The following is a 19,263-nucleotide window of genomic DNA, read 5'->3' as shown; positions in this document are numbered from 1 at the left end:
TGTGGAGGTTGTGTACATTATACCATTTTATTTTATTTTTCATTTTCCGGTTTAAATTTAGATAAGAAACAAGGTTGCTTCACAAGTCAGTTCCAGGTCCCTCTCCCTTTCCCTCCCCTCCTCCCGTGCCCTCCCCCCAACCCCCCCCTGTTATCCCCTCATTCTCCCAGGGAGGGTGAGGCCCTCCATGGGGGTGTCCATAGTCTGTCATTTCACATAGGGCAGGGCCTAGACCCTTCCCCAAGAGTTCAGGGTGAGAGTGCACGTCACATTGTTCTATGGGAGTCCAAAGTCCGTGTGTATACTTGGGATGGGTACTGATCTGCTGCCCAAGGCTCAATAGATTACCTAGGCCTCCTCACTGACACCCAGATTCAGGGGGTCTTGATCAGTCCCATGCTGGATTCCCAGGCTGATGCCTGGGATTCAAGAGTTAACCTTTGTCTGGTCAGCTGTTTCTGGGGGGTTAAACCTGCCCAGTCTTAATCCCTTTGATCATCAGTCCTCCCTCTCTGTTACTGGCTTTCTTGAGTTCACCTCAGTACTTAACCAAGGGAGTCTGCCTCTTCTTCGATCAGCCGCTAAATGAAGTTTCTGTTTCCCAGACTCTCTGGCCATAGGATTGTAGGCTGGCACTCCCCAGATCTATGTCTAAAATCCATATATGAGAGAGTACATGCCATGTTTCTATTTTTGTGACTGGGTTACCTCACTCAGGATGGTTTCTTCTAGTGTCATCCATTTGCCTGCGAATCTCAGGATTCCATTACTTTTTTCTGCTGAATAGTACTCCATTGTGTAGATGTACCACATTTTCTCTATCCACTCTTCGGTTGAGGGACATCTAGGTTGCTTCCAAGTTCTGGCTATTACAAATAAAGCTGCTATGAACATAGTGGAACAGACATCTGCCACCTGGGCAAAGCTAATAGTGGTAGTGACGGGCCCACTGATCTGTTTTCAAACCTGCTGTGTAGGAACAGGCCCAGGTTCAGTTTGTGGCTTTTCCAGTCAGTGCTGAGACCCATGGCCAGAGCCTAGGAGGACTGAACAACTTCAGTAGAGCCTTGAGGAGCAACTCTTCACTTTTGTGACTGCCTCATGATCGCCATTTCCTGATTCGCTCATTTAGAAAAGCCTGCTTACCAGGCTAATTCCTCCCAGCTGTCATGAGACAGAGATAAAGCTAAGTTCGTTAGCTTCTTCTCACATCTCCAATGCTATTTCATTCTTAAAGAGAGCCCTCAGGGTGAAAAAATACCATATGGATTTCCTGTGGTTACAAAACGCTGTTAATGATGTTTCATAGCAGTGTCTACTTCAGAGTTTTTTTTTTCCAGTGACACCACAGTCTGCATTCAAGCAGGTACCATACAACAATTTGCCAGGTCTTACCTCGTCGCCGCTTCTCTACATAGTGGGAAATATTGAAGATCACCGATATAACCAGAGCCAAGCCCAAGAAGGCTAGAAGTCCCCAGAGGAAAAAGGGGCATTCATAGTTTCCTGGAAACAAAAGTAGATATATCTGTGATATAGCAGCTTAGCACACATATGTTTTACATCAGCAAATGCCAAGATTCAAACCACTATGTTTAGCTGAGTGTGGAGTTCACACTGGTGAGTGTGGAAGTTCACACCAGTAACTGTGTCACTTGAGAGGCTAATAGAATGGCTAGGAGGCTGGGAGAGCCTGGGCTTCAAAGTAAGGGTTTGTCTCAAAATTAATAAATTATTATTTCTTTTACTTATAGTTAAGGACAAATCTGTCAGAAAATTAATAAACATTGACAATAAGATATTTTCAGATTTCAAAGTGTTGATAAGTCTCTGGATTCAGTGTGATTAAAGCAAGCTTTTCCTATTTTTAATATTAGTAAATTGAAAGATAAATTCAGCTACTGAAGGGTGACAAGTGGTGACAGATTCTAAAATTTCAGCTCAAACTCAAGATTACCCTGATAGCCCTGAACCTTCATTTCATAGACTCTTTCAAGACTTTATTCATCAGACTAAATTTTTATTTGTGCTTTTTGTTTCTTCATGGAACCACTTGGTCTTTTTCATCAGCCCTGGGACCGTAACACTTTAGATATCGTGATGAAACAGTAATTCTGCAATCATGGTAGCACAGTTTTATTAGCATGGGTTACAAGGACCTTTCCTCACTACTGAGCGTCCTATTAATGGACAGGGGAGAGTTCAATGCTGTGAAGGACTCTCTGTTCATTTTATTTCTGAGCAATAAAAGGAATTAGATTGGCTATTGCCAGTTGATTACCCCAGGTGATTTATTGTTACCACCACACATTGATTAACAACTATGAACAACAGACTAGAGTTCATATATCTTGGTAGTCATGCCATCATGACCCATGCCACACAATGATCCTAGAAGAGTAACTTCTAATTCTCTGATACAAAACCAGTGTCAGTTAGATACTTGTCTCGCCTATGCCAGAGTCCATACCCAATACTAAAGAATAAAAAATTTAAAACAAAACAAAACTAACCAGCTAACAAAGACATTGTCTTCAAGGAACTTCTTTGTGGGGAACAGATATTACACGTGTAATTAGAAATGCAAGCTGTAAATAGCTTACAAGTGAAAATAGCTGTAAGAGAGACCACAGTCCTTCAGAGTGTCTACTCTCTCACCATAAGACCAAGTCAGAGACCATTTTAGAACCTTTTGGAAATATCACTTTGTCAAACACAACAAGGAGAGTGTTAAAAAGTTAACAGAGGAGAAGTGTGATTGCTTCCCTCATCTGTCTTTAAGCATTAAATGAGAATATGCTAGGTGTCAATGGAAACTACTTTGCTCTTCTCTACTGTTTCCTGAATCTCAAATATGATGCTTGGATTGTGACTGTTTCTGTGACTTCTTGTTGTTTTAGTTGCCCTCAGATGTTCCTATGTTCAAGTGGGCATTGCTGATTTCTAAATAAACACACTCAGGCATATAAAGAATTAGTTGTACTACATATGTATTTATGATGTAGACATGCACATTCATAAGCAATATAATTTACATCATTTGGTGGTATGAGTGTGAATGTGGTGTCTGTGCATGAATGTGTGGAGGTGGGCACATGAAGACAAGAGAGGGTGTTGGGTATCTCATTCTCTCACTCGTTGCCTCGTTCATTTTAGGCAGAGTTTCTCACTGAACTATGAGCTAGGTTGGCAGCCAGCAAGCTCCAGTAATGCTACTTGCCTCAACAATGCTGGCTTTACAGACTCACAAGAAGCCACGCCCAACGGTTTGGTTGTTTCGCTTCTTAAAAGTGGATGCTAGGATCAGAACTCAGTTCTTCCTGTTCGCACTCATACCCACTAGTCTGGCCCTGAACATTATATATTCACACATATATTGTTCCAGCTTAACTAGTTTGAACTTCATTTGAAGCCAGAAATATTTATCTACTTATAACTTGATATTTAATTTAATTCTATTATTATTTCTATATCTTCAGGACACCATGAGCAATTGAGAATAGGGTTATTTCTGACTTCTTTCTGTGAAAACACATAATGTGTTCTTTATGAAATAATTTTCAAGAGTTAATTAATAATGGAAAAAACTTATAATAATAATACAATGTTTGAGTTTTTCTTTAAGGGAATATTTATGTTTTATAAAATGCAAAAGCACTAAAAGCCTTAATAATGCCCTGTGCAATAGTTTTATTAAAAACAACAAGTTTTTTTAAAGAGGCAGCAACCCATGTATTCCTCATGAACAAAACCCCACCAAGTATTATGAGCATTCTATAATATAATGGCTACTAACTATATCAAATACACTTAGAAATTCTGCACACCACATGATATGCATATATACATGAAACTATTTGATTACTCGTTTGCTTTTGTTTGTTTGAGTTTGCGTAACTCAGTCTGGTCTTGAACTCACTAGTGCTGTGTAGCATGAAAAATAAAGATCCAAAGACAGATATTGGGGTTCGAGATTCAAGATGAAGATCAGGGAAGCAAAACAGCCAGCCCCTAGCTCTTAACTTTACCTTAGACCAAAATGGCAGATCCTGTTTCCATGAATCCTCAGAGGCAAAATGCTCCAAGTTCCTGTATCCTCTTGCCCTATATTCCTTTCTTTGCCCAGTCATCACTCTTGCCTCCAACTCCCTAGTGCTGGGATTAAAGGCATGTGATTCCAAATGTTGAAATCACCTTTGTGAGAGCTGTTCTGGGTCAATTTCATGCAGCTCAGTGTGGCCTTGAATTAACAGAGATCCATCTGCCTCTGTCTCTAGAGTCCTGGGACTAAAGGTGTGTACCACCCCCGCCTAGCTCTATGGCTAGCTACTACTGCGGCTGAGATTAAAGTTGTGTATCATCATTGCCTGACTTCTGTAGCTTGTGGCTGGCTTTGCATCCTGAAACCTCAGGCAATCTTATTAATCATAAATTATGTATCACCACAGTTCTGGGATTACATGAATATACTATCATGCTCAGCATTTATTGATTTCTGTATAGGCAACTGCTTGAAAAATAAAACCACAAGGATCTTGGGAATATTGGTAAAGTACTGGCTGCTAAGACCACACACCCTTAATGCTTTTAGGTTAAAAATTGTGAAGATGAATGGCCAAATGAATGAGTATATAATATTGAGTCTGTAGAGATTGCTCAGTGCGTAAAGGTGCTTGCTGCCAAACCTCACCATCTTGAGATAGATCCCTGGAGTCCACATGGTGGAAGAAGAGAGCCACCTCCTGCAAGATGCCTGCAAGCCTCCATATACAAATAAATAAACATAATTTTGAAAAGATATATGGATATACACATATATATTTGTGTGTATATATATATAGTAAAGGACTTTTATATCTTAACACCAAAGGTTTTAAAACATAGTACACAGTCTTGTCTGACCAGCTTGGCTCTGTCTCTATGTGCTCAGTGGATGGCAGCTTCGTGTTTATTCCTGTTTCAGTTGATCCCATCGCATTACCCAACACTCCCGGAACAACCACCATTTCCCATCCTAGCCCCATACGTTCTCCTGCCCTCTGAACCCTAGATAATGTTGGTGACGCCCCCCATGGGTGTGTATGCATGCTGCATACATGTACATAGATGTATATGCTGTACTTGCCATGTGGAGGATATGATGGTGAGAGGTTGACTTTGGTTGTTTTTCTCTTGCTTGTCATTATTTTGTTGTTGTTGTTTTGAGACAGGGTCTCTTGGTGAAACTGGGTGTCACTGTTTCAGTTAAACTGGCTAGCCAGCAAGTCGCTGGGTTCTGTCTCTCTCTACTGCATAGTGCTGGGGTTACACATAAAGGCCACCAAAACTTTCACATGGATAATGGGGATCCTAGCTCAGGTCCTCATTCATGAGCAGCATGTACTTTACCTTCTGAGCCCTCTCCGCAGCCCCAAGCTTTTCTTGTTGAATGCTCTCCACATCCTATGACATCACTTTTTATGCCTTATCTTAAACTCTTTCCATAAAATGCTTCTTCAGATTTTCTGCTTATCTTTTGGGACTTAGCTGATGTAATCTCTCAACCATATGCTATGCTCTAGTCACTATGAAGTACGTATAGTCAAAAATAGATAGCATACCTTGTTATGTTCCTATGTCTCTGTTCATTGTCCTTTGCTTGAAATCCCTTTCTCCTTAAATTAACTCAAAACCAAACAGACAATCTTCTCTCTTTACACTTTAACAAGCATTCGGTTAATCATTTGTGTACTAATTTCACTATCAATCTAAACTGTGAACCTTCGAAGGGCCAGACACTCTCTTATTTATCTTTGCCTCAATTTCCTCATCTGTAAAAGGAAAGTAATAATAATGTTTTCTTATGGGATTTGGTTAAGGCTTTCAAAACAGTGATATTAACTACAAAAATGCTCGATAAATGTTATCTGTTGATACTAATATTATCTTGGTTACATTGTCTTCTCATCATTGGTAAATATTCAATTATTTTGGCAACAAATTCAGGAGATTGTCATTTCTCACTAACCACCATCAGCTCACTCAATAACTGTAAAATTGGATGAAGGGTAATTAATGTCTGAAGCCAAAAGAAAGATTCTGGCCAAGTATGAGGTCTAGACATATCCACAACCCAGGAAAAGATGCGACAGATTCTGGTTCACTTATCACTAACTCTATTAAGGAGAAGATACAATGTCCCAGCGTCTGGAAAACAGACTTCTGTGCAAGAGACAGTAATGCACGAGGCCACTGTAGCTTTGATAAAAGTGTGCACCAACAATACCCAGAACTAAAGACATCTATCTGCTCTGAAGCTATAACTACCAAGAAATGTGGTGGTCATTCATTTGTTTCTCAGAAAACTTGAAGCAAGTAGTTAGTGATAGCTAGTCCTTTCCTTACCTTCCTACCATCTTATGCAACAAAACCCAGATGTTTTCCCATGTGTTCATAGCATAATTCTTCCTTCAGATACCTCACCAAACAGCTAAGCTGACTCATTATTGTCAAAGAAACAGTAATCATTGCAATCCAAATTACTTTTTGACAACTGTCCATCATTTTAAAAGCTTTATTCCTCAGTTATATAGGATAGTAACAATTATGCAGTGTATTATAATTTACTATAAATTCTATAAATACACATCTTACAATTACGTTATTGTAAACTTGACCCAAATATTATACTGTGTAAAAGCACATATTTAATGGATATATTGATAATTTATTTTTAGTGAAACTGAACGTTAGAACTAATCAAACCTATAAGTTACAAACCAGATCTTTATGGGCGTTTGAGATCTTGACAATGCACTCATCTCAAGGAATGTAGAATTGATTTTGGAAATTAAATTTGACACTATCTAAATGAAAATATCTGGATTTGTTCATAGATGGAAAAAGAATGGGCTCAGATAGCTTTCTGCTCTACAATAGGACACACTTCTTTTCCTTTTTTGGTTTTTCAAGACAGGTTTCTCTGTGTAGCCCTGGCTGTCCTAGAATGCTCTCTGTAGACCAGGCTGGTCTCAAACTCATAGAGATTCTCCTGCTTTTGCCTCCTGAATGCTGGGATCAAAGGCATGCACCACCACACTCATCTCAGGACCCAGTTCTTAAGAAAACATTAACGGTCATTCATCTGACTAACCATTCAGGTGCACAACATACCTGGCAGCAGAGAGTTGGAGTTCAGGTTGTAGTCAGTAAATAAAATCTAGAATTCTCTATTGCTCTTTTTATATTGGTCTGTCTTCCATATTTTCTGACCTCATTATCAGGACAAAAGAAAACAGGTTTAAAGAAAAAGAAATAGCCATTTGAAACTCATCACTAAATTTATTAATTATAAAAATTTGCAGAACAGTTTATTTAAGAAACCTAAAATATAAGGATCCCAAGAATGGTCCACTCTTACTCTTAAAGTCTCCCTGGGTATTGGCTGTCACTGAATTCCCTTACAGCCTTTCTGAGACAAATTTCTAGAAATTTATAATAGTCATTTTGATGATCATGCACTTTAAGCCTTAATTTTTCCTCCACCCTGATAATGTGGTATCTTTTAATACTGCTATGTATTTCTAGGACTGCTTTGTCTGGGGAGTAACAAATACAGAAAACAATAATGAATCCCTGGCACTCACCATTTATTGAATGCTACAAAAATTAATTTTTCTACTTAGTGTTTTTCCATTTCCATTATTTTGTATACAGTCAATAAATTGCTATACCTTGAATAAATAAAACAAAGACTAATATAAAAAGTCATAGTTCAAAGAAGGAAATAGAAAGCATTTATTTTTAATTGCATTAAAATAACTATTATATTTCAAAAAGAAGTTTGCACTTTTTTTTGGTTTTTTGAGACAGGGTTTCTCTGTGGCTCTGGAGGCTGTCCTGGAACTAGCTCTTGTAGAGCAGGCTGGTCTCGAACTCACAGAGATCTGCCTGCCTCTGCCTCCAGAGTTCTGGGATTAAAGGCATATGCCACCACCGCACAGCTGGGAAACAATTATATTAATCCGTTAATTGCTATGGGAAGATAATTTTGCTCTCAGCTACAAATAAACAACCAAAACACCAATGTAATCTTATACTAAAAGCTTTAAGGAAAATCCTCACAGTGTATGTTAGTGGTACTGGGTGAGAACTTGGGGCCACACTGTACATCCCCTTAGGAATGTGTTTCATTGTTTACAAAACAGTAAATTTGTTTTACATGACCAATTATAGAACTTGACAGCACAACCTAAGCTGTAATATATAGGAAAATGTTTAGACTGTGAAGGGAGGTAATTTGACATGGGTTCTGTTTTCCCTCTGATTTTCAGACCTTATGTTTCTATTTTTCAGAAACCTTTTCACTCAGTAATGAGATCTGAGCCTTAAAGAGGATGACTCTTATTTGGAAGCTTTGTATTTTGTGATATTCTGAACATCTCTTGCATTTTTCTTAATTGCCAGCAGTGCCTACCCTCATATTGAAAAATAAAATAAACACATGAAAAGAAAAAAAAGATTGGGTGACCAAATGGAAGAACTTCTGAACAGACACACAGAAAACCACTCAGACACAGACGCACGCGCACACACACACACACACACACACACACACACACACACACACACACACACTATGGCTTCCCTCTCCAGAAGTTCTCTGTTTACAGTGAAAACATCTCAATCCTCTGAGTTTCTATGAGTGCAGAGTCCATCCTATTGTACTCATTAATGCTTGTTTAACAAGATCAAGTTTGAGTAGCATTATTAGTTAACTGTACCTTCATTTATATAGTTTTTCTTGACTTAAAAAGAACTCCTACACAATATAAATTTTGGTATTTATATCATTGAAAAGCCAAAGGGCTTAGGATATCATTTGTGAGGCAATGGCAGGTGAATTTCTATCTAGTTTCCACTTACCAAGGGTGGGTTTAATTGTAAGATCTCTGACTCCCTTAAAGTCAACAGGTATTGACAGGCACTGTATACGGAGTTCATAACTACATGTGTTATGGAAGGAGAGCCAGTTAAGCAAATGTAATACTTTCTATTAGCAGATTTTTTAAATGTAGAAACTCTCATTTTAGCCATTAATAATAGAAAACGGTAAACACAATCCTTTACATATTTCAGACTTCAGACTATCTTTAGTAGGACAAGTATATGGACTTACCACATTCTCTCTTGGTACCTTCATCTGACTTATAAACTCTCTTAGAGCAGTGGACATCCCTTTGCACTTTACAAATGTTCATTTTTATTAGAAGCACCCAAGTGTTTTGAAAGAAAATTGAATTGATATTACAATTCCCGTGTGTCTACTCATAACACATTTTTGTGAGTGATGGTAGTTGTATTGAACACAAAATATTTTTGATTTGGGGATTATAGCATGCTATCTCCATGTCCATATTTCAAACTGCTATCACCTAGGCACATCATCACCAACAAAAGGTGTGAGAATACTAGATGTTAGCATCAGGGGAGCTCTCACATTAATTCCCGTTTCCAAGTAAATAACTTATTTCTACTGCCTGCCATGCATAGAGGGTATCTGAGATGTGAATGGTATAGATCACAGAGTGATGGGAAGAGGCAAAATAGCAATACACCCTTTGATATGCCTATTTTCACACACCATGAGAATGAGAACAAGACTAGTCCTTCGGAAGTTGTGTAACTTCCTTCTTGCAAATCACTGATCCTCAGTTAACCAGCTGTTAAATCTGGAGCTCCCAACCTCATCCTTGTGGCATCAGGCCCACCTCCTTCTAAAGCATCTGGATAACTCTTAGTTTTTATTTAAGTTAGCTGGGAAAAAATGTAATATGCCTGTGAGATAGACAGCAGATTTTAAGGGACCATGCTACAGATGTCTCCGATGCTAGATTCCTTTGTTGCTTTTGCAACTAAACTTTATGTGAGATTAGTAAACTTCACAGATGCTGTTGGGATTGAAGGGCTGCCCAACTCCCCGATGTAAACAAAGCTGCTGCTCATCAGGGCTTAGCTGCTTGGTCTTAGGCACACACTGTGTCTTTTGTAAAAGAAGCAACCTGGCAGGACTATGGAGATAAGCATGGGCATGTGGAACCTTTCAACCCAAAAAACAGTGGAGTTAAATGTTTTATCAAGGCCTCTACTGTTTTCTTGAAGATAAAGAATATTGGGATAATTAAATAAAATTTAAATAGTGTAAGAATTTGAGCAATAATGACCTGTGGGCATATTTTTGTTTTGCTTTGTTTTTTTGTAACTGTGACCTTTAAGTGGTGGTGTATTTTTTCTTTTGATTAGCTATCTTATATTACTGATAAATGTTACTTAAGTTGCATGGTAAACACTATCTCTTGATCTTTAAAAGAATTCCTGAGTTTAAGAGCTAATTCATTATTAATCAATGCTAGTCTCTAAAAGAGTGTCACTCTGCCCATAAACATAACTGAATCTCTAGTGAGCAAAGACAAAGAGAACCCATAAAGCAAACAACAAAAACAAACTAAGTGTTAACTAAACGGTGAGCCATTATTTATTAAGTGATGGGCCAAAGGAACAGATTTCTCCGTTTGATCTGGTTAACAATTATTTTATGTGAATGGGGAAGCATGGCCTTAGTTATTGTGTCAGTATGCTTTTTTTCATCTGTTTAAGCATGGAAACTGTTATCACAAGATTCCCTGTGTTCATACTAAATTTTGTGTGGAGGGAATTATTTTGGATTTTAAGATCCAGGAAGCTTTAATGGCAAATACTTTCATCTCTGTTTTAGGAAGGCCTCGTTGGCAATGACATCATTCCTGCCCTGTGCCAAATTGCTGAACTGAGAAGTGTGTGGAGAAAGCTTACTGTGTCTCTTCTGATTGAGAATTAGTAAGTTCCAGAGATAGTTGAACATCACATTCATTGGCTTTGAACTTCTCCTTCCCAAGTCCCCTTCAGCAGCATGGACAGAGAACTGCTGTGTCCATTTCTTACACGATCCTAGCAAAACTAGAACTACTCCCTTTATTTTGTACTCCTGTGAACTTAGAATAGAGAAGGCATGTATGAACATCACATGCTATGTTATATTCCTTTGCCTTACCCAGACAAACGATTTTTTAAAATACTTTAGACAAAACTCTGGGAGGCAAACTGTCAGATATTATATTATGTGATATCTTTGCTCTTCTACTGCCCAATATGTATTGATACTAAACATGACAACATAACAATTAGGCATAAGACATGGTCAGACAAGGTACTAACCATAGAACTGCAAGCAGTTTAAAAGCCTGTGCAGAGTGTTTGGTGTCCAAGCCCATTGTAAGCAAAGTGAGGCAATTAAAGAAGGGGACTAGTATTTTGTCCTTATGAAGATTGCTAAATGAGGTCAAACATTAAAAAGAAACATTCCAGAAAGGAAGGGGATTGACATCAACCTTGGAGAACAACAATGAAATTCCAAATATCCATAGCATCTTATTCAATAATTTCAATTCTAGATATAATTTCTGAAAAATAATCCTCAATACACGAAAGCCTTCAAGCCGTTCGGCTTCCTGCCATTTAAAAAACAAAACAAAAAATGAAGCCTGGACACAGCAGAAGTGTCTAACAATAAATGAAGGGATGAACACATCAAATTAGTGCAACGGTTATCATTCTGTGTATCTATCTATAGAATATGACGAGCCAGATGCTATAATGAAACAGGAAATGGTTATGCTACAGAGATGGCAGAAAAGCTGGATATATGATTTAATAATGTTACTATTCCTGTTATAAAATGAAAACCTGGTAGAATGCATAGGAACAAAACTTTGAAGGAAATTTAACTTAATATTTTTCATTTTAAAGTAATTAAAAGTTAGCTTGTAAGATAGTTTTTCTGTTGGGAGGTGGTGGCACATGCCTTTAATTCTAGCACCAGGTGGTAGAGGCAGGTGGATCTCTTTGAGTTTGAGGTCAGCCTGGTCTACAGAGTGAGTTTCAGGAGAGCTGGGTTTATGCAAAGAAACCCTGTCTTGAAAAATAACAACAAAAGATAATTTTTTATTTAACGGTGCTCTTTCTTTATATAATGTACACTTTCTATTGTAAAAAAAATTTGTTAAATAAAGAGAATATCAAGAACGCAGGAGGAATGAATAGCAGTCTTGGATTCATAGCAGGAAATTGATCTGAGCTCCCCTAACAATCTATCTTGCCTTGCGATTTCCACTGGCATTTTCAAAGTTTTTCATCTCCACGACTATAGGCAATTCTACTGATCCCTCAGGGAAAACTATGCCTAATTGCTAGACAGTTACAATCAATTATTTCTATCCTATTTTCTATCTAAACCAACTGGAGTGAAATATGCATGGTTAACAAAAGATTCTGTAAAAGCAACAAATCTCCAAATGGCACAGTGAGAGTGAACATTCATCAATAACTGTGATAGCTTTGCTTTTAGGAAACACTGACTAGTTTTTTTCTTTCAAAAGCCAATAATCAATATACTCATTAATGCAATTCAGACACCTTCCTGCCATGCTAAACATCACTGTACATTTTTTAAAATGCCATGTTAACAAATTTGCTTTCCCACAAGTCAATATCTCTTTATTAAGACTTAGAAATTGCTAAATGAACTGCTAGTCACAGAAATGAAAACCAAAAGACTTGAGACTGCCACCCACCTGACATGCTTCTCTCTTCAGAAGAGCCGGCGTGCAGCCATGAAGCAGACGGATAGATTAAGAATTCTCCCACCAGCTTCTTCTCTAAGCACTGTTCCTCTGCTCTGTTAGAAACAACATAGCACCAACATATATCTTTATCAGTACTCAGGTTTTTTTTCTTCAACTCTTTTGTGTGTACTTTGTTCAGTTATAAACAGGAAATGTGGTGATGGAGGCTTCTGGAGCTTAGGTCTGAAACGGGTACACTTAAATAGTTGTGAAACGTGGGAAGAAAAAACTTCTGTGCATCTGTGTGCCAAAAGGTGAATTTTCATCACTCCCCGATTTAAAAATAAAGAAATAAAGCAAGGTGTGAATGAATCAAGGTGAAATCTACCATATCTTTTGAGAAAATCCAGGGGACTCCTTACTTCTGAGTTCACATGAAAATAAAACGAAATCTACTAAACCAATGGGCCAGTAGTAAGCAAGCCTTGGTGCATGTTCAGCTGCTTGCTTTGCCCTGTGAGGCCTAATGAACAGAGGAGAATTAGGCAATTCTGAGTGCTTAGTGAGTAATAAGCGCCTGTCAGCAGAACAGCATCCTAACAGGGGGCCAGGTGCCTTAGTACCACCAGCCATCACTGTAGCCAGCATGTAAGCCAGAGTCACCAGCAAAGTGATGGCTATCCCAGCGTCAGCACCAGGACTTCTTAAACATCTGTATGTAAGTGTGCTGTAGAGAAGTACTTCAGTGCACTTATGGATAACCCCAAACCCCAGAGAATCGCAATTTTTGGAGTGCAGCCCTGGCTGTATTGTAATTTTTATATGAGATTGGTGGCATAGACAAATAGAAAGACTTATTTTAAACGACTTTATTAATGTGTATATATAATCTAGCATTGTTTCTTCAGTTTTACAAAAGCAATGTAATTGACATATGCACATATTTAGGGAATATGGTATATACAATTCATCACATGTGTGCAATGCATAATGATAAAATCCAGGTAATTAGCTTTCATCTCTCCTAACACTTTCTGCGTGTTGGAATGTGGACTTGTTGAGATGTTTTAAATACATAATGAATTGTTAGAGAGTGTAAACATGCTGCTGTGATCTAGAACACAAACTAATTTCTCTTTAAATGCATCTTGCTTCTCATTACCTAGTTATACGCTGTCTACTCCCCTTCCCCTCCTAGCTTCCAGTGACCACTAACCTCTATTTATGTGAACTCTATTTTTACTTTCTATGAAAGAGGGGGAAATACATGTATTTGTCTTTCTGTGATAAAATTATTTAACTAAGTGTGATACCTCCCAATCTGTGTTGCCAAAAAGACAGTATTTCATTCTCTCTTTCAAAAGTAAAACTGGTTTGTCCACATACAGCATGTTCATTCTCTTTTAATTTGCTGAGATAACATCCAATTTAGTATATATCACACTCCCATATACTCTCAGTTGTCTGTAGAGTTATTGTCAAATTCCATATCCTTAGTAATTTGAATGCAGGTCCTCTGGGTGGTGTTTTGAGAAATTCATACATACAAGATAGAGTTAGTCTAATTAACCATTACAGCTTCAGAACCTAGAATTATGCTTGGCCCATTAGGCTTCAATAAATATTATCATGCTGCTGAAAACCACAACAAAATGGGTGGAGTCCTCTAAACATCTTTGTTCCTCTATAGAACATAACTCCAGAAATAGTAAAAAAAAAAAAAACAATGCTAAAAATTCTGCTTCTTGATAGTAATATCTTTGAAATGTGATCTGTGTTACATTTCCCCCATTCCTTAGGTTTATACAATAGGAATCTATAACAAAGTTGTGTAAAAATCTCAGGGAAAGCCTATGAGGGTTCAGCAGAGAGCTCCACAGATTTTTTTTTAATTTCCAGGAAAATAAATAGCTTTTCATTTAAAAATGGATGGCTAATGGAAACATTACTGGAATACAAAAATGTCTATGGATATATGGATGTTATGAAACACATTAGGACAGTCAGATTTGAATAATGGCTTCATGGGCTATGTCCAAATAATAAATAATCATGAGGACTCTGTGCTACATTTTAATGAGATGAGTTATCAAAACAAAATTTAAAAGATAGCCAGACTAAGCAGAAATGCCTTGATGCACTCCAAGCATGTTACAAATGTAGGAAATTTGAGAAGAGGTATGGGTACCTGTCAAGAAATGAGAATTTTAAGAGCAAGAAAATTGAAGTTTTGTAGCCAAAAGTAAAAAACATACAGTGACAACTGCCACTCAAGTTCCATATGTAGAAAAAAGGAAAACTAGGTCACAGTGTAAAGAAATGGGCCTACTTTGTCTAGATTATTTTAATGATTATCATTTCTATAATTAATTATCCCTTATTGGTATGGTATATTTATGCGCATGTGGAACATATACACATATTTACATATCATCTATCTATCCATCCATCCATCCATCCATCCATCCATCCATCCATCCATCCATCCATCTATCTATCTATCTATCTATCTATCTATCTATCTATCTATCCCAAGAGGCTCTAAACACTTAAAGCAGGCATTATGGTATATTTATAGTTTCATTTCTCTATAATCTGAAGAGTTCCAAATAAAATGCACTGTGCAATTTTAAAAGTGCCTTAATTCTCCTTTTTTAAAAGCTCCTTTGTTTTATGGGAATAGAACTTATCTCTGTAGAATTTTTTTTATTGTTGCTGCAAATCACTCAGGCGCATTGGAATGTGTGCAAAGTAAGCAAGCAGCTTTAGGAGAGCGCCCTCTACCGACAATCAGACAGTTTTAAAATGTCAAAATTAGCTACAGTTGTATCTGATTTGACCTTATTGATCATTCACGTTTCTATTGAACTTCATTAAATTTAGACAGAGATCCTCTGGCAAATTTACTTATTTAGACAGGAAAGCAAAACCAAGTTAAAAACCATAGAACAAAATGTGAATTTGGCGTAAGATTATTGAATCTTATGGATGTCCCTTTTTGTGCCTCATGGAAATAGAATGGGAAAGCAGAAGACTTAAAAAGAAAACAGATAACAAAGATTCAGAAGCAGTAAGGAAAAGTGTCTGATAGTGGATGTGAACTGTTTTCCTCCAAGTGAGAAACTTATGTCCAGGTTTTCAGGAAGACAGTAGTTTGTCCTTTACAGAGTCTTCTCTGCAATACCCTGGAGGAAGAGTCAAACAGTCTACACAGTCTGAGAAAATTTGTTGTTGTTTAAAGTATAAATGGCTCAAATTAACTATACCTATGTATTATAGGACTTTCAATAGCTTTAGTTACACATTGGTATGTATAATTATTTCTAAAAAGTGTTACCCTTGTTTTCTTAACCATTTGCATGGATATTGTTCTGAAGAGTGTATTTAAGGAAACACTAGATTGGGCAGTTTTTTTTCCTGAACTTCTTGCACATTCAGAACTTGGTTCACTTGAAGGACAGTATGATAATATAATTTAATCATCTGAATATGAGGCTTCCTCATCAAAAACAGTTTTCTTGAGATTAAAAGAAGAAGCCCAGAAACTCCAAATGCCTTAGGACATTTGCAACGCAGGCAGCAACTTCAGAACAGTTGACAAAGTGAATTTTCTTTTGGTTGATCTTACACCAAATAAGACATTTAGTAGGTTAAATTTTGATCAAATTAAGAGATGATAGGGGCTAGAGTGTTTGTAGGGACAGCAGCTCTAACGGGAGATCTCGTGAGAAGATGAGCAAAGAGCAAAAGCGGACGCATAGAAGATTGACGTGCTCACCAGAGTCCTGGCTGGTAAGAATGCTAACAGTCAAAGGGGAGTTGAAAGAGTTAAAGGAACAGAATACTCGCCTAGGTGTAGGTAGGGTGCATTAGTCAGTTTTATTATTACTATGGGACGGAAGGAAGAAACTTAAGGAGGAAACACTTGTTTTGTTCAGTCCATCATGACAAGAAATAAGTAAGTGGCAGAGGAATTCCCAGCCTGGCTCTCAGGAAACACAACAGTACAGGGAGGACTATTACAACTGTCAACCTACTTCTTCTAACCAGGCATACTGTCCATAATCTATCATTTCTCAATATTCTAGTCAATTTTAATCTATCTGTGGAGTAATCCAGTCATTAGATTGGAGAGTTCATGCTCTGCTCGTCAAAAGAAATATTGTAACAAGGACGTCTGGAGGTGTGCTGTAGCAGTCTCCAAGGTATTGTTCAGTCCAGTCAAACTGACCAGATTAATCATCACGCAGAAAGAGCATACGGTTACATGAAAGACTTCTGAATTCATAAAATAATATGCTGATGGCAAATGCTGGGCATGAAAGTATCAGAAGAATGTCAGTGGAGAAACGACAGTGAAGGATATCCCTGTGAGATTCCTAGCTGCCTGGCAGGAGGTACAAATTTTAGTAAGAAACACCCAGTGTCATGCTATGATCAGTGAACAAATGAGCTGCTGTCTTATGCTTTCAAGCTTTCTTATTCTTCTTCTTTAGTCAAACTCATAGTCAGGGGACATCAGTCATGAGGTCGGAGACCTTAGAAACCAGCCCACAATCTCTCTAAGAGAGGCAAAGGCTCTAAAAACATAGAAATGTGAGGGGTGGTTCAGGGGGAAAGTTAGTTTTACATAGCCATTATCTGTCCTGTCAGACATGGACTTTGTAGTGTTATAAATAGACTTATCTTCAAGAGCACCGCTGAGTCCATAATAGCAATTCATTGTAAGATTTTGGCTAAATTCATCAGATCAATTTTATTGACTCTGAGATAATATCTGATAAGTCTTAAATAATGAACCTGACTCTGCATTAGAACAACAAGAAAAATTAAGGCTAGAAATGACCCAATGACTCTATAAAATGGTAGAAAGGAGATATAAGGACAAGATATGGGATTCTCCCTGTTTTAAATATGAGTCATGAAAATGAAAGGCAACAGAGAATGAGTGATAAAATAATATCTATGTAGTCAGTGGTTAGGATGTGTGAAATCAATAATGGTATATAAGGATATATAATATTATTTTTACAGTAGTTTTCTAAAGTCCAAAACTAAATCAAAATAGAAGTTTGAACATAATATGTAAAGTATATGAGACAGCATCTGCTATCTGTGAAATGCTAAGGGTAAGCATTACCTTTCTAACAAATTCTAAAGGGCATTGTAAGAAAAGAAAACTACAGGTAAATTGCACCTTATCTGCACAGACAGAAAATTCTTAGTAAAGTTTTAGCAACTATAATAATGCAACATACTAAAAGGATAATTGTGACCAAAGGAGGTTTATTCCAGAAACACACAAAAAATTAATATTTCAAAAATAAGCAGTGTAATTTGCCAGATAAACAAATAAAAAATGTGTGATCACTGCTATAGTAACAAAAAATAACTTGGCAAATTCCACCATGCATTTCAGACTAATAAAAAACAAAACTCTGAGGAAAGTCACAGTAGAAGGGGTTTTCAACATAACTAATAATTCTTATATAATAAAGCCTTCATATCATACCATCCATGATTATAAAATGCTGTTTTCCCTCTAAACTCAGGATAGGCCAAAGACACCCACTCCCATTACTAAAGTCTGTCATTTCATCCAGGGCAGGGCCCAGGCCCTCTCACAAGAGTCCAGGCTGAGAGAACATCCCTCATTGTGGAATGGGCACTCAAAGTCTATTTATACGTCTATTATTACATATTCTTGTTGAAAATATTTTTCATACAATATATTATGATCATGGTTCCCCTCCCCCATATACTCCCAGATCACTCCTACCTCCCCATGTACCCAATAATATGCCTTCTTTCTCTCTTTTTAGGAAAAAATAAGGCAAATAATACAAACAAATAAACCAGAGGGTTTAAAAAACAAGAAAAAGGACACACACACACACACACACACACACACACACAAAACATACAAGCAATCCATAAAACACAAAATGGGTAACAGTAACATAAAAAAGTAAGTTTTTAAAAAAAATGTTCAAACAAAGCAACATGAAACAAAAATAAATCGACAAAAATATTACGGATTTCATTTTCTGTTGATCGTCTACTGCTGGACATGGAGCATGCCTTAAGTGTGGTTTATGGACTCAGTGAGATTCCATTGGAGATAACTCATTTTTCCTCTGCATCTTGGTTAGGCATGGAAATTCATGTCCCCTTCCCCCATCAGTGCTGGGAGACCCATCTGGCTGAGACATGTACAGGGCCTGTGCATGCTGCCACAGCCTCTGTGAGTTCAAACATACATCAATCAGTCCCATTATATCTGAGAGGTACTGTTTTCTTGGTAACCTTCATCCTCTTTGGCTCTTAAAATCTTAAGAGAAATTTTTATTAGATCTATAAAAACTATGGAAATTAAATTAGCGATTGTAAATAAGGAAGAGTGAGATTTCTGGGGCAGACTATAGAATTTTATATTATCTGTGTTGTAATTTTTAAAAAGCAACTTGAGAGAGAAACACATCATGTGACAGAGATTCAAGTGGAGGATTTTTTTTATTGAGGGAAAAGGATCATAAAAGAGGGAGAGGGGAGGAGTGAGACAGGCCTCCAGGGACAGGAGCAGCGGGAGAGATGAGAGAGGAGAGAGGAGACAGAGAGATAGAGA

At 37.5% G+C, this 19,263-nt stretch overlaps 1 protein-coding gene across 1 annotated transcript in view; it reads right to left on the bottom strand.

Annotated features, from left to right (window-relative positions):
* The window catches only part of LOC101834373 (T-cell receptor-associated transmembrane adapter 1), a 34,641-nt gene extending 21,820 nt beyond the window's left edge, over window positions 1–12,821 (bottom strand). The window contains exons 1-2 of the mRNA XM_021229919.2: window positions 12,648–12,821; window positions 1,396–1,506 (exon numbers count right to left, since the gene is read on the bottom strand). Of these exons, the coding sequence (XP_021085578.1) occupies window positions 1,396–1,506; window positions 12,648–12,654 (118 nt within the window). The 5' untranslated portion in view covers window positions 12,655–12,821. The remainder of the gene's footprint in view (window positions 1–1,395; window positions 1,507–12,647) is intronic.
* Between the last annotated feature and the right edge of the window lie 6,442 nt (window positions 12,822–19,263).

Source organism: Mesocricetus auratus, unplaced genomic scaffold (assembly GCF_017639785.1).
Source record: "Mesocricetus auratus isolate SY011 unplaced genomic scaffold, BCM_Maur_2.0 Super-Scaffold_100008, whole genome shotgun sequence".
NCBI lineage: Eukaryota > Metazoa > Chordata > Mammalia > Rodentia > Cricetidae > Mesocricetus > Mesocricetus auratus.
The sequence above is the reverse complement of the archived record's forward strand: the minus strand, read 5'-3'. Positions and strand labels throughout refer to the sequence as shown.